This window comes from Melanotaenia boesemani, chromosome 5 (genome assembly GCF_017639745.1).
Source record: "Melanotaenia boesemani isolate fMelBoe1 chromosome 5, fMelBoe1.pri, whole genome shotgun sequence".
NCBI classification, from domain to species: domain Eukaryota; kingdom Metazoa; phylum Chordata; class Actinopteri; order Atheriniformes; family Melanotaeniidae; genus Melanotaenia; species Melanotaenia boesemani.
The window spans coordinates 9,953,305-9,967,036 of NC_055686.1; the positions used below are offsets into that span (position 1 = coordinate 9,953,305).

Consider the following 13,732-nt stretch of genomic DNA (forward strand, 5'->3'; position numbering starts at 1 on the left):
CCACAAAAAATGGCAATCAGGTTCTCTCTTGATCATGTTCACACATGGCTTCCTCCTTGCATGATAGAGCTTTAACTTGCATTTGTGGATTTCAGTGTTTACAGACAGTGATTCTAAAAGTTTTCCTGAGCCCATGCAGAGATTTCCATAAGAGAATCGACTGTTTTTAATACAATGCTGCTTGAGGGCCCAAAGATTACCAGCATCTATTCTTGACCTTTGATCTTGTCCCATATACATAGAGATTCCTGATTCGTTTAATCTTCTGAAGATATTATAAACTGTAGGCGGTGGGATCTTCAAAGTCTTTGCAATTCTGACATTTTTTAAGTCACATTTAGTCTCAGATTGGTGAATCTCTGTCTATCTTTACTTCTGAGAGACTCTGCCTCTCTACAATACTCAATTTATACCCAGTCATGTTACTGACCTGTTGCCAGTTAACCTAATTAGTTGTCAAGTGTTTCTTCATTTCTTTTTGATTTGTGCTGGTTACTTTTCAAGCTTTTTGTTGCTCATGTTCCTACTTTTTACAGATATGTTGCTGCCATCAAATTCAAAATAAGGTAATATTTTCCATGAAATGATAAAAAGTCTCAGTTTTAACATCCTATGTTGTTCATGCTCTGTTAGGAATAAAATATGGGTTAAGATTTACAAATCACTATATTTTGATTTTATTTACATTTTACACAGCATGTCATCTTCTTTGGAATTAGGGTTGTAATGGGTGTCTTAGAGACAAATTTAGCCTCATGTTCATGCCTGCTTTTATAGTTCTACACACCCCAGAGCAGGAGGATTCTGGGGTGTCTTTTGCTGCCTGAATAGTTGATGTATTTGTAAAGCAAGATCACCATACTTTCTCTTACATGGTAAGCAACTCATGATGTAGATGTGCAAATGACAACGTCTCAAAAAAGCACATGCTAGATAAAAAGTCAGCTGGTTGATTCACAGAAACTTAATCTTCTTTTGTAAATGAAAGAAATTTGTTCCAACTTCTCCACTTTGAGAACTTGTTGCATTTTTCTGTTTCAAAAGAATTCAAAGAAATTTTTTTTTTACAAGCCTCCCCCAAAAGAAAGGGGTATTTGTGTGTGTGTGTGTGTGTTTTATTTTTTTTAGATATTGGACATTTGGAGTTCATTTTTACATTTATAAATGGCAACATTTAGGGTTGCCAGATTAATTACATACAATTTTCTGAAACTGGGTTTAAAGAAACTGGAGCAGCTGTTATGATGATCTTCTTATCAATGCAAAACGTTGCAGTTATACAAAAACAGGTAAAAATTCCTACATTTTGCTTTTCATATGATGTCATGTTGAACATATTACGACTTGATGCTGTAAATGGATTACACTGATGAGGAAAAAACACCTGAGAAGGTTGAAGGAGGGGCTCGGAGAAAACCATAAATCTAGTTTTAGACACGTTTGTGCCTCGTTGTCACCTGCCGATGGTGCACAACTGATATTCATAGATTTACGTATTGAAAATACAATTAGAAGTAGAAAACTTTATAACGCTGTTTCTTATTTGAAAACATTGGCTGCCATTACCATCATGTCATGCTAATGAGCCTGTAAACTGTATTTCTCTGTTTTTAAGTGTGGACTGAAACAATATTATGTTTATTATCACTTTTATTTTGATGTGAACAAACACATATTTACACATATTTTCTGGTGAAGGTGGGAGAGACTTCTTAACTTGAAACTTGTCTTTAACTTAAAAACAAAAAAAAAATATTTCTATTTTATGGTTTTAAAAACAAAAAAAAAACTTTTTCTTTATTAATGCCGTAGTTTGATTAAACAGTGATGCCAGAAGCTTTTTGTTACTGAATGTGTAAAAACGGTGGTTTACTGTGAACATTACGCTTCATTACAAGTCTGAATTTACTGCCTTTTTTTTTACTGTTTTTATTTGAGTAGAATATTTTAATGTTACAATATCTAGATGGTTTTTATTTAATCTTAGTTGATGACTATCTTAGTTTTTTTTCATTAAACTTTGCTTTGATTTTGCTTGAACTACAGATAAAATCATAGAGCTAGACCACTAAGAGCTGATTAATTACATGTATTATTTTACCCTTAAATTACATTACAATGGCTTGGTTCTTTTCATTTTTTGTGTGGACATTTGGCACCTGAATATGAAACTTATCTTGTAATAATTTGTGAAACATTATCTGCTGATTTAGGCTTTTGGATGCAACTCTTTCATTTTCTTGGATCTCAAAATATTTATACATAAAAGTCATTTTACAGTGTTTATTAGTTGTTTAACAGCACAAAAGGTCATGTTTGGTGGGTGTGTTGAAGGAAAAAATAACATTAATGTCTTCCTGAAGTTTTCTCTTTATTTATTTTTTAATTGAATTTTGTTTTAATTTGCTGTTTGAGGCTGGTCGCTGCATGACTGCTGAAATGCTAACACTTTATTATTTTTCTCCAGCCTTTTCACTAAAAATTGATTGATGTTGTTCTGAGAAATCTGGTTTTAAACCGTTTTTGGTGTTAATGTTTGATTGTGCAGCTAAATGGGATTAAGTAATGTTTGTTTTTGATGATGTTGTATTTAATTTTGGTGTGTTTTACTGAGAGAACTCGATTTTTTGGAATAGTTTGACATTTTCTGTTTTCTTAAAGTGACAAAGAACTAGTCCAGTAATACTCTATAACAGCATTTTCTGCTCTGGGTTTTTGTATGAGATGTAAGAAGTAACTTGATGAGCTTGTTAATTGACTTTGTTAAAATTAATCATCCTAAAAAAGAATCTCAAAATGTCAAACGATTCCTTTTGTTCTTTGGTGCTAAATTTGACTGAATTTACATTTGTGTGCAGCTTATCATGTAAATCCTGAAAAATGATAAAATAAAGGCCTGAGCCATTTTAATTTGACGGAAACCTGAGTTTGTTCTAGACATTGTTTATCTTATTTAAGAGTTTTAAATGTGACTTTTATGTAAAATTACTCGAACTGAAGCTGTGTTGAAAATCCCCAACGACAATCTGTATGTAACTAGGCAATGAAAGTTTATTCATATTCAGTTACAGGGTGATTCATAGTTCTTACAGAATACAAGAAGCATAATAGTGTCCAATAATGTGGCTTTAACTATTAATGTTTTATTACGCTATTATGTTAATGCACAAACAAAATAAAACCATCAAACCTTCTTTCATACTTGCCTTTATAAAATCATGTGTTGAACAAATCAGGCTGTATTGTGGAAACCATCACTGTTTGTCCACCTTTTCATGCAGCTGCACGGTTCAGTGGTTGGCTGACAGTAACGGGTGGGGCAGTCTAGCCTCGTGTCCCAGCTGTCGTCCCCCTGACCCAATGATGAGGGTGGGGCAACAGCACCAGGCAGCACAATAAAAACAAGTTGAACAAAAGAGCATGGAGAAAAGGACGCAGGTGTGAGAACATAATATCACTGAATGCACTCAATATTTGATGTGGCTTATGTGAAGAGAAGAGCCACCTCTAGTCTTACACGAGACTACCGCCAGCAGAACAAAGTTCAAACAGAGAAAATATTTCAAAGAACAACATCCAGCACAACTTAATTAAATATTTATCTCACTAATGGAGCAGAATTATTTATTTATCCTTCCATTATAACCATTCATTCTCACTTAATTATTTCCAACTGAATCACTGAAATTATGTTTTGCAGCCATTTTGAAAGAAAAAAAAAAAAAAATAAACATTTTGATATTGCTAATAATTGCGTTAATATAATCACTGGTATCTCCATTAGAGGTTGAAGCAGCAGTGAGTGAGATTCTACGGCTGGAGCTGTTTGCAAGCATGAAGCTGAGAGATTTCCTCTGCTTTGACGTGTAGATTTCACTTTGAAAAGTGGAGAATCTGTCACCTTAAAATCCAAATGTTTTCATTGTCTGCAGCAGTCTTATCTCCACAGCTGCTGTCAGCAGTTTAACTAATCAGAGTTGTCTTGAAAAGGTGCCTTTGCTCTGCAGTGATTTAAAACTGACTCATTTAGTCCCCTTTGTCCTCTTCTTCCTCCTCTTCTTCCTCTTCTGCTGCTTCAGCAGCGGTTGCAGCTTATAGAAGAAAAAAAGGAAAAAGAGAATTAAAAATGTTCAGGGGTGATGGTGGGGACAAGCTGGGGACAAGTGAACTCCTTTCACTTTATTTAAAGAATAATGCAAATGGTCTGTACTGATAAAGCCTTTTATCCAAAGCGCTTTACATATACGTCACATTCACCCATTCACACACACTGATTGCGGAAGCTGTCATGCAAGGCACTCAACCACGACCCATCAGGAGGAATTAGGGGTTTGGTGTCTTGCTCAGGGACACCTCGACATGAGCTCTCCGAGCCGGGATCAAACCGGCAACTAGACATCCACTCTACCCACTGAGCCATGCCGCCCTTTAAACAGAATTTAAATATGTTCATAACTTAAAACTAATGAGAAACAAAAACAAGACTGGAAATCTGGGAAAAGCAAACCAGGAGAGGACTGATGAGGATCTATCCAGGAGCAAAAGAAAAAGGAGTTGTGGTACTGAGGGAGCCAACGACTAAACAAAGAGCAAACACAGGACCAGGTTCAGATGCTGAGACCTCCTCCTGATCTTAATGACAAGCTGAACTAAAATAAAACAATTAACAAACTGAGGAAACAAAACTAGACACTGAAATCTAAAAAAAAAAACAGATCTAAATCCCACAGATTGACACAATAATTCATCCCTGTGTCAATTCATTTATCACTGTAGTTATTATGAATACACGTTTATTTTAACATTGACCTATGGTACGACTGCAGTAATACTATCTGTACTTTAAAAACAGAAAACTTTAGAGAAACAACTTCCTGCTTCTCACTGTTTCCTCACTGTGTTAAAAGTTGAGCTACAAGACCTGCAGTGTGAACATAGTCCTAAAGACTAAATTCATTCAAGACTAGAATATGGAAAGAGCCTGATGATCCCACCACATCCCACTAGTGACCTAGTTTTTTTGTGACGGTGCTTTGAATTTGAAGAAAAATTTTTAAAGATGCAATTAATTTTTGGGGGGTTTAGATTTTAACGCTTAGAATATCATAATATAAGGTAAGAGCATAGGTTACATAATGGAAAGATAAGGTCCCTGATCCAACCTGTGGCATCTCAAATTAAGAGACAGTAGTCTCAAAAGACCTCCTAGTTAAGAAAAGGTAAATAAAGGTTAAAGAAAAAAAGACAACTGCCTAAAATCATCAATGAAAACCTGCAGTGTCAACAAATCTTGAGGCAAGTTTAAATTTGTACAATAATTTCACTTGATTTCAGTGAAGAGTGCGGCCTGCGTTTGGAGTGGACTTATATACACTTCATGTTGTCTCTGTAACATTAGGCTACGTTCACACTGTAAGCAAAACCAACATAAATAATAATAATAAAAAAAATCAGACCTAGGCAACTTCCACATGTGGTCCTTAATCAGATCGAGATCTCGTGTTTATTTTAAAGTGACCTCAGTCTGAACAGTCGTGTCACTTTTCATCCAACTTTTAGGTTGTTAAAATGAGACAGACGTCACAGTTCTGGACCAGAGGTGGTGGGATGATACGTAGACACAGTGTGATTTTTGTGACACATTTTTTCTGCGTATGCAGATCCCTTCAGGGCTGGATGCTGATGGCAGTCACATTTTAATTTTAATATAAACAACTATGTGGAAATTTCGGACTATTAATGTTGTTTATAGATAAAAATGCTCTAATAAGCTGTGTTAGCTCCAGGCTGTAGTGGGAAATTACAAGCTGCAGATAAAGTCATAATAAAACAAATTCAACCCATTTTTAATTTATTTACTGAATAATGTTGTATAGGCAGTGGCTCATAGACTGGGTTCAGAGTGTACAATAAGATACTCTGCACAGTTTTCAATAAACACTAAACCAGTCTGGCCCACTGTGTATTTAACTTTGACACCCCTGTTCTGGAAAACCTTACTGAGCAAAAACCTTCATGAAACATAAGACAGAGGCAGCAGGATGTGATTAAATCAGTATGATGTGATTAAAAAAATTATGATTATAAAAAATAAATCATGAGTATAAAAAATCAGCTATTATATGTTTTACTATTTTCTATTTTTAAATGTATATTTACAATAAATATTTTAACTGCTACTATGCTACTTGAATCCTACTGCTTAAAGCAGCTTACTTGTTTAAAATAATATTTGAAAATATGCAATTATCTACTTTTGATTCAATTACTAAATTTTGCATGTATCAATGAGATTAATTCGGATTAACTGCAGAAATGTTAGAAAGTGTGCATTAATCACTACTTTTGTTTGTCTTAGATGACAGGAAAGAAACAACTCGGTGTTTTATCATATAATTTTTCATATTTGGGTTTCACATCTTCCTGTGACCAGAGCTGCAAAGTTGAGAGCCCTGAGTTGGAATAACGTTATTATTATTCAGATGTAAACATTGGGTATGCACACAAACATTTTTATTTCCACTAATAATGTTTTCTGATATAAAAAATAGAAGGAAAAAATGTATAACTTAGAATAGCATAAATGTGACCATGTTTTTAATATCTGACTCCGACGTAATAATAAAGGATTTAAATCTGATTTAATTGTCCATAATCCAGTGGATTACTGTATAATAATCAGAAAATTACCATGTATGATATTGCATTAATCTGTCCTAATTCCACAAAATAACCACGCTGTAGTGGTTGTAGTAATCTTACATGACCAGCAGGGGGCGATGTTTCACAATAACGTCAGTCTCTTCTGCCTGGTTTTTGTCTTCTGATTAAAGCTTCATTTTCACCAAGAAACACCAAACTTGTGTCTGATTTTAGAAAAGAAAATGCGAGGAAAAGCACCAGTTTACTCTTCAATTCTTGTGACAGGGACTTATAATTAGTGACAGCGGGTTTGGCCAAGAAATGTATGTAAATATATATATTTACTGTTGCGTAATTAGTAGTTTCTAAATACAGGCTGTCTGAAACAGTCATGAGAATAAAGCTGAAATACAGGAAGCGCCCAGACAAAAGGCAAGAAAGGCGAGAGACGGTAGAGAGAGGTAGACAAAGACGTGGAGAGAGAGGGAGGGGAGGACGTTGTCATCACGTACAGCCGCGGAGAGGAGGGGGAGGGCAGGGGTATTCAGCCGGTATCTGCTCTCTGCTGCAGCGGCCATGCTGCTGTCCGCCGCCTGTTTCAGTGCATCCCGGTCCTCTGCAGGTGTAGCCTGCCTCCGCTGCATCCCTCCAGCTCGGGTTAGCGGATCGGCCTGGACCGAGTCGGCTCGGTCGTAGCGGTTCAGCCCGCCAGGATCCGACCGGAATAGACCGGAACACGATAGAGGGGGAAAGAGGAGAAAGCCTCCTTAGCAACAAACCGGTTTCACGGCATTATTGGTAGGTGCCTCCCTCTCAGTGTGCGCGCGTATGGGTGTGTGTGGGTGTGTGTGTCGCTGTCAGCACAGCTTAGCAGCGTCTGGGCGGATTGATGGATAAAGTCAATTCATTTGTCAGATGAAAAGAGAGACAAACAGGTTTTATAATCATGTCATCTGCTGGCTCATGCTTTGCTTTTAGATTCAGAAAAAATCCCATTTGGCTGGAAATCCTCCTCTGGCACTGCAGAAAAACCCAGTTCCCCTCAAATTTAGTTGCTCTGTAAACCAGCCTCTTCTGATCAGACTTCCATAGGGGATGAAATAGAATTTTTAAATCAAGCCTTTTCTGTTTGATATTCTCAAAATTTTAACATAATTAAATGCAATCCGGTGTTCAGCATCTCTCAGTGATTGGATGTAATACAAAGCCTGCTCTCCTCCTGCACTGTGCCGGTTGTGTCATCTGTGTCTCAGGATGATGAGGGAGATCTGTTTTGTCAGGAAACCATGTGATAGTCCTTTTTTTTTCTTGTCAGGGATGGCGGGATGCTGAGGAACCTGGGAGACCAACTTGTGTCTTGAGACAGAAACCCTAAGGCTGCCTGGATCTTCAGGACTACGACTCATTGAATTGGGTCTAAAGCTGGATTTAAGGAGCTGACCTGCTTTCCCTTGGTGGACTCAGCTAAGTATTGCCTTTAAAGCTAGACGACTAAGGGTTATGGTGGGGTCACCAAGACCACACTAAGGTTACTGCCAGGGCACCAAATCACCAGTTAGGGTTGGCAACGTTTCTCTTGTAATGATTTAATCTTAACATAGGGAACAGGGAAACCTTAATTTTAATATTCTCTTCGTGTCTATATCTTCTATGCATTGGGAACAAAGTTTTTCACATCTCTTCAGTGTCTAAACTCTTGATTTGACATATCACTGTGAATCTCTGTTTTCTCTTTTGGAGAAAAGGATTTTTTTAGAGTCCTAATCATCTTACTTTTGTTTGAAGTTAAAGTGCAGTACTACTTGATTGAAAACATATCTTAATAGTAACATGGTTTCCCGTTGGATTGTACCAGAATTACTGATACTTGAACTAATTTTGATGGACGTTGACTAGGCTACATGTCTTCTTACAAGTATTTTGGTGAGGTCTTTTAATAAAAATAGGAGGATTACAACTGGATTTTAGGGAGCCTATTAATTTTTGAGGACTTAAAGCAGATATAAAAAACTTGGACATTCAGCCTTTGCTTTGAATGGTAATAACATATTCTGGCTCTACAAAAACTATTTGCTAGTAGGTTTGTCTGGAGTTGTTAAAGCTTATAGCTCCTGTTTTCCTGATCATACAGCTCTTGTACTGGATCTCGTCTATATAATCAGGACTAGACTGTTTTCTGCTTTTGGAGCATGAATTCTGTGTTGGGACTCTGTTAAACACTCTGGACTGTCATCAACATGTCTTTGAGTAAGACCCTTGAGTTGGAGCATTTCGATGAACGTGACAGGGTTCGGCGGGGACGCTCCACCCGGGCTAAGAGAGATGACTGCACCGGCAGTGGTGGAGCATCCGGCCCCAGTTCCAGGGGCAGCAGCCTGGTTCCTAGTCCTGCTCACAGTGCCAACTGTAGCTATTACCGCACCCGCACCCTGCAGGCCCTCACCTCGGAGAAACGAGCCAAAAAGGTCCGGTTTTATCGCAATGGAGATCGATACTTCAAAGGCCTGGTGTATGCTGTTTCATGTGACCGGTTCCGGTCGTACGATGCTCTGCTGATGGAGCTCACGCGCTCACTGGCTGATAACCTTCATCTACCCCAAGGAGTTCGTACGATCTACACTATAGATGGCAGCAAGAAGATCACCAGCATGGATGAGCTGGTTGAAGGTAAGACTCCCAGCTTGTTTTTGCTGAACTTTAGGCCTCTAAGCTAGCGGCTTCCATGTTATTCCAGTTTGTATGTTAAGCTAAGCTAACAACCTGCTAGCTGAAAAATCAGGAGGATACTGGAGAGGTTACTGGAGGATACCACTAGAGCAGTCTTTCCCAACCTTTTTTCCTCGGGGACCCCCTTTATGCATATACTAAAATGCTGTGGACCCCCTGCTGAAACCATGCTGGTTTTAGGCTTACAAAAGTGAGATTCTCACCATAAATAATGTACTCTGGTTGAGTTCTGTCCTTTGATAAAGCCAAAGTTAAATGAACAACATACAGCCTTTTATTCATTAAATTAGGGACAGTTTGTGGACATTAATCACAATGGCTCTAATGTTCAAAGCCTCAGGGACCCCCTGTGCTTTTGGGAAACTCCCTCTGGAGGGTCCCGCTCCCCAGGTTGGGAACCACTGCACCAGAGGATTCACCAGCATATTGTGACTGTAAAGGACTGAGTTAGCTGGTGGTAAAAAGTGAACATAGAGACAGAATCATAGCAGGAAGAACAACTGTGGTAGAGTAAGCTTTATCTAAGCTCCTGAATCAAGGATATTTTGCTTACACTGCTTGTATCGGTTGCCTCAATACTGCTTCTTGTAAATGCAGTGTTCATTTCGAAGGGTGTGCAGAACTTTTGAAATTAAACAAATTTAGGATATACAAGGCAACAATCATAATCATGCAAACATTTAATTAAACACATTTTCAGCCTAAAGCCTAATTTATTCTCCCTTTTTGTGTCAAATGTTGTCAAACGTCACTGCCCACAAACTCTCATGTGTTACATTATAATGGTTGTTAGGCAGTACATCCACCAGAGGGCAGTGTAGAGTTTAGAGTTCGCCTAAATTTCAGACAATAGCAAACATGACCTATCCCAGTTACTCCAGGAGCCATGAGCTGCCAGGCTAGATTCTGGTAGCCAGGGAGCAGTTGGGGGTTAAGGGCCTTGCATAGGGGTCCACTGTGGTCCACCTCAGTTACCAGGTCCTCCAAGCCCACCTCTGTAACCATGAGGTTACCACTGCTTTTGCTGGTTGTACGTGAGCTATACGGTGCAACACTGCCTCCACCGATTTTGGTGGTACTACTCTGTTTGCCACGTCTGCTGTCCTTCAAAAGTCAGACTTGTTTCTCTAGCAAGTTCTACAGATGCTCGGCTGTAATCAGCTGTAGAATTTGAAAGTTAACTCGGTGCTTTAAAACATTATTGAATCATTTTTGCAGGCAGGCTAATATGGTGCAAGACTGTAGTGGTTTGGTTTAACCTTCTATTAAACAAGTAGTAGGACCGACACCTTTTTAATAAAGTTGAATGAATTTGAAATAACCTGCAATTCTACAAATGCAGGCTTACACCATCATTTAATATTCAAATGAGCAGGAAAAATACAAATCATGAATCACAGTTATTTGACATTAATTGTAAACTAAAACGTCCGGATCATTAGAGCTCTAATGACTCCAGAACCTGATCCATTTCAGATCTCTTTATAGAAGTGAACTGAGCAATCAGATTAGCACCAGTCTAGATATTGTTACGTCCATTGGGAACCAGCTATGCATGTTGGAATATCTTTTGGTTAAAAAGAAAACTGGTTCATTTTCTTGTTGTCTGTGAGATCTATGACCTGTGATACCAGTCAGCTGCTCTCCAGACTGTCACTTTATGTCAAGTTAGTCCATCCTTTCTGTATAAAAAGTGCTCACAGTCTCTTCTTTCTCTCTTCTTTGTTTTTGTTATGCAAACACACTTGAATTATTTATTTCTGTTTACATCAAGAGCAGAATATGTATCATATAATCAATACAGTTACTCTTGAGGGAGAACCATCATTTCTACTTCCTACCTGCTAGTACCGGTTTGTATTAAAGTCACAACTAATGAGTTAAACATTTCCCACCACTGCTGAGTCACATTTAGCCAGAAATGTCACCAGTTCATGGTTTTAGATGAAACCTTCCAGTGTTATGTTCTGCTTCCAGCATCTTTCAAGTACAGGAAATCTAATCCATCTTAAAAAAAGAAGCAGGATATATTTGACAAATGACATGATACATGACAAATGTATAATTTGATAAATGGTTCGACAATCTTCCACATCTAGATTAAAGTGCACTGAATTATTTTTGGATGATTTAACAACATCTCTAACGTCCGGCGAGTCTGCTCATCCTTTCGTTGCCTAAAGTGATTCAGAAAGTGAGCAGTGGCTGAGTAACATCACTTCTTCATCAATATTGATGTGTGACTGGCCACTAATGAGCTTTAGGGGCAGGAAGCTGTTCAGCTGGAGATGCGCTAAAAGACAGATACATCACTTTCAAGCACTTAACACGGAGAGCGGAGCATGTCCGATCTAATGTGAGAAGCCAAAGAGGGAAACTTGTAATTTATTTAAAATCTGTACAGTCAAGATGCAACATGGGGGAAAAACATGGAGGCGTGCAGTTGAACGAGTGGCTGCTAATGCCACCGCATGAAGATGATTGATGGACATGTCCGGCTGAATGTTTAATGTCTCTGTTTGGTGTTTTATATTGATATTTCTTATGTGGTAGCTGAGGCTGATGTGGTGAGTTAAGGTGCTACTTTTACCAGAAAACACAAAAAGCCAACCATGAGGAGAGATTTGAGTAAAGTTTGTATCCAAAGCTTTAGAACAGCTTCAGGCTACTTACTTTAAAACAGGTACAGGTTTGTCTGAAAAATGAAAATAAATGGTTGGATATGAAGAGGGCTATTAAATATAAGTTTCCTGTTCATCTTGTGTAGCACTTACCTTTCTTTTTTCCGTGTAATGGTCCCTGTCCCCTCCCTATCCTGAGAGTTGGCATTTTTTAAGATGTTAAAGCACTTTGTGTCTCTCCATCTAATTTTTTCTTTGTTTAATTATAAGATCGATCAGTTTTTAAGTATATCATAAATAGCCAACCTAGCATCAGATGCTATATTAGCCAAATGCTACAACCCAACAAAGTAGTGTTGCTATGCTGCATGCCTGAAATCCTGTGTACTCTGAGAGTAAAGTACCTAACTCTACCGTTTGGGGTACAAAGTATTTTTATTGGGGTAGTACCCTCAAAGTTATAGCTGTTATACCCTCAGTATTTGTAGCCTTATGGTTTGTACCTTACAAAGGCAAGTGTTGTTAAATTAGGGTACAATAATGCTCCTAGAGGTGCTATACTGGTCTAAGGTACAAACCTACTGTTTTAAGGTCAGCAGCAGTTCATTTGACAGTACCACCCCAGTGACAATCATTTGTACCCCAAAAGTACAATTATGTGCTTTATGTTCTGAGTGTGTGTCTAAAATATCAGGATTACATATACTTAATTTTTAATCACCTCCTATTTGACAACCTATTATTTATTGAGATGTCAAAAAGCACTGTTTGGGTGGCACTCCTGAAATCTTTTAGTGGGCCATAATGTTTCTCTGTTTGTACCCCATCCCGCCATCTTGCATTTATTTAGCCTTAAAGCATAATTACCTGAGTCATATTTTGGCTAACTAGTGATATCTGTCTAACTGTATTCTCCTAATATTGATGATCGATTGTGCATCAATGCCTATAAACCTTAAAATATGACTTAGCCAAGATGCTACGAGACTAACTATGTGCATGACCTAACATTCTGAAACAGTTTTTGATTTGAATGAGCATGTGCACAGCTGCACAAGGTTCAAGGTTACTTTATCAATACCCGTTGGTGGATTTGTTTTGCAGAAACAATGGTAGCGTTCGGTGTTCCATAACAAAACACACGATGAACCGGGCAAACAGGTATCTGATCGAGTGACATCCACCAATATAGCAGCAAGGGCAAGTAAAGAAATATAATAAAAGAAATAAGAAAGATCAAGATAGATAAAAATAAGATAATAGATAAAAAAAAAAAAAACAATAGAAAATCTAAGGCAAACAAAAGAAATCTCTGGGATAAAAACCAGGATAAGAAGAGAATTTAAATTCAATGATAAATAGATCTAAATAATAAAATAAATAGAATAAAATAAAGTGCTAATACTTTGTCCTGCATCTTGGGACTAAAATCCTCCGTCCAGCAGGAAGAAGCTGAAATTGGAAGGATGGAAGTCATTATTAATAATAAAGACATCCTCTCTACCTGTTTAGTGTGCAGGGAACAAGCTGAATCAACGTCACTGTCGTAATTTCTGAGTTGTATTACAGCTTAAAATAGATTAAAATATTCTTTGTAGGTTTTACTAACATCAACACGTTATCTGTGATCTGAACTTTAAGATTTAGAGTGACTGAATGAAACTGTTTCATCAGGACTTTAAAAAAGTTGAACTGTTTGCTGTGTCAAGTGTTTTTTTTTTAAATTGGACATTTATGAAAAA

General features: G+C 37.7%; 3 protein-coding genes across 4 annotated transcripts in view; all 3 read left to right on the plus strand.

Moving 5' to 3' along the window:
* LOC121639776 overlaps positions 1-13,732 on the plus strand; it is a 565,698-nt gene that overhangs the window by 53,600 nt on the left and 498,366 nt on the right. The gene's annotated exons all lie outside the window — the stretch shown is intronic.
* The window catches only part of LOC121639814, an 882,884-nt gene that overhangs the window by 33,360 nt on the left and 835,792 nt on the right, over positions 1-13,732 (plus strand). The window lies entirely within an intron of this gene.
* The window catches only part of LOC121639726 (serine/threonine-protein kinase DCLK2-like), a 34,747-nt gene continuing 28,000 nt past the window's right edge, over positions 6,986-13,732 (plus strand). Inside the window, exons 1-2 of the mRNA XM_041985187.1 lie at positions 6,986-7,440; positions 7,958-9,309. Coding sequence (XP_041841121.1) covers positions 8,880-9,309 — 430 coding nt within the window. The 5' untranslated portion in view covers positions 6,986-7,440; positions 7,958-8,879. The remainder of the gene's footprint in view (positions 7,441-7,957; positions 9,310-13,732) is intronic.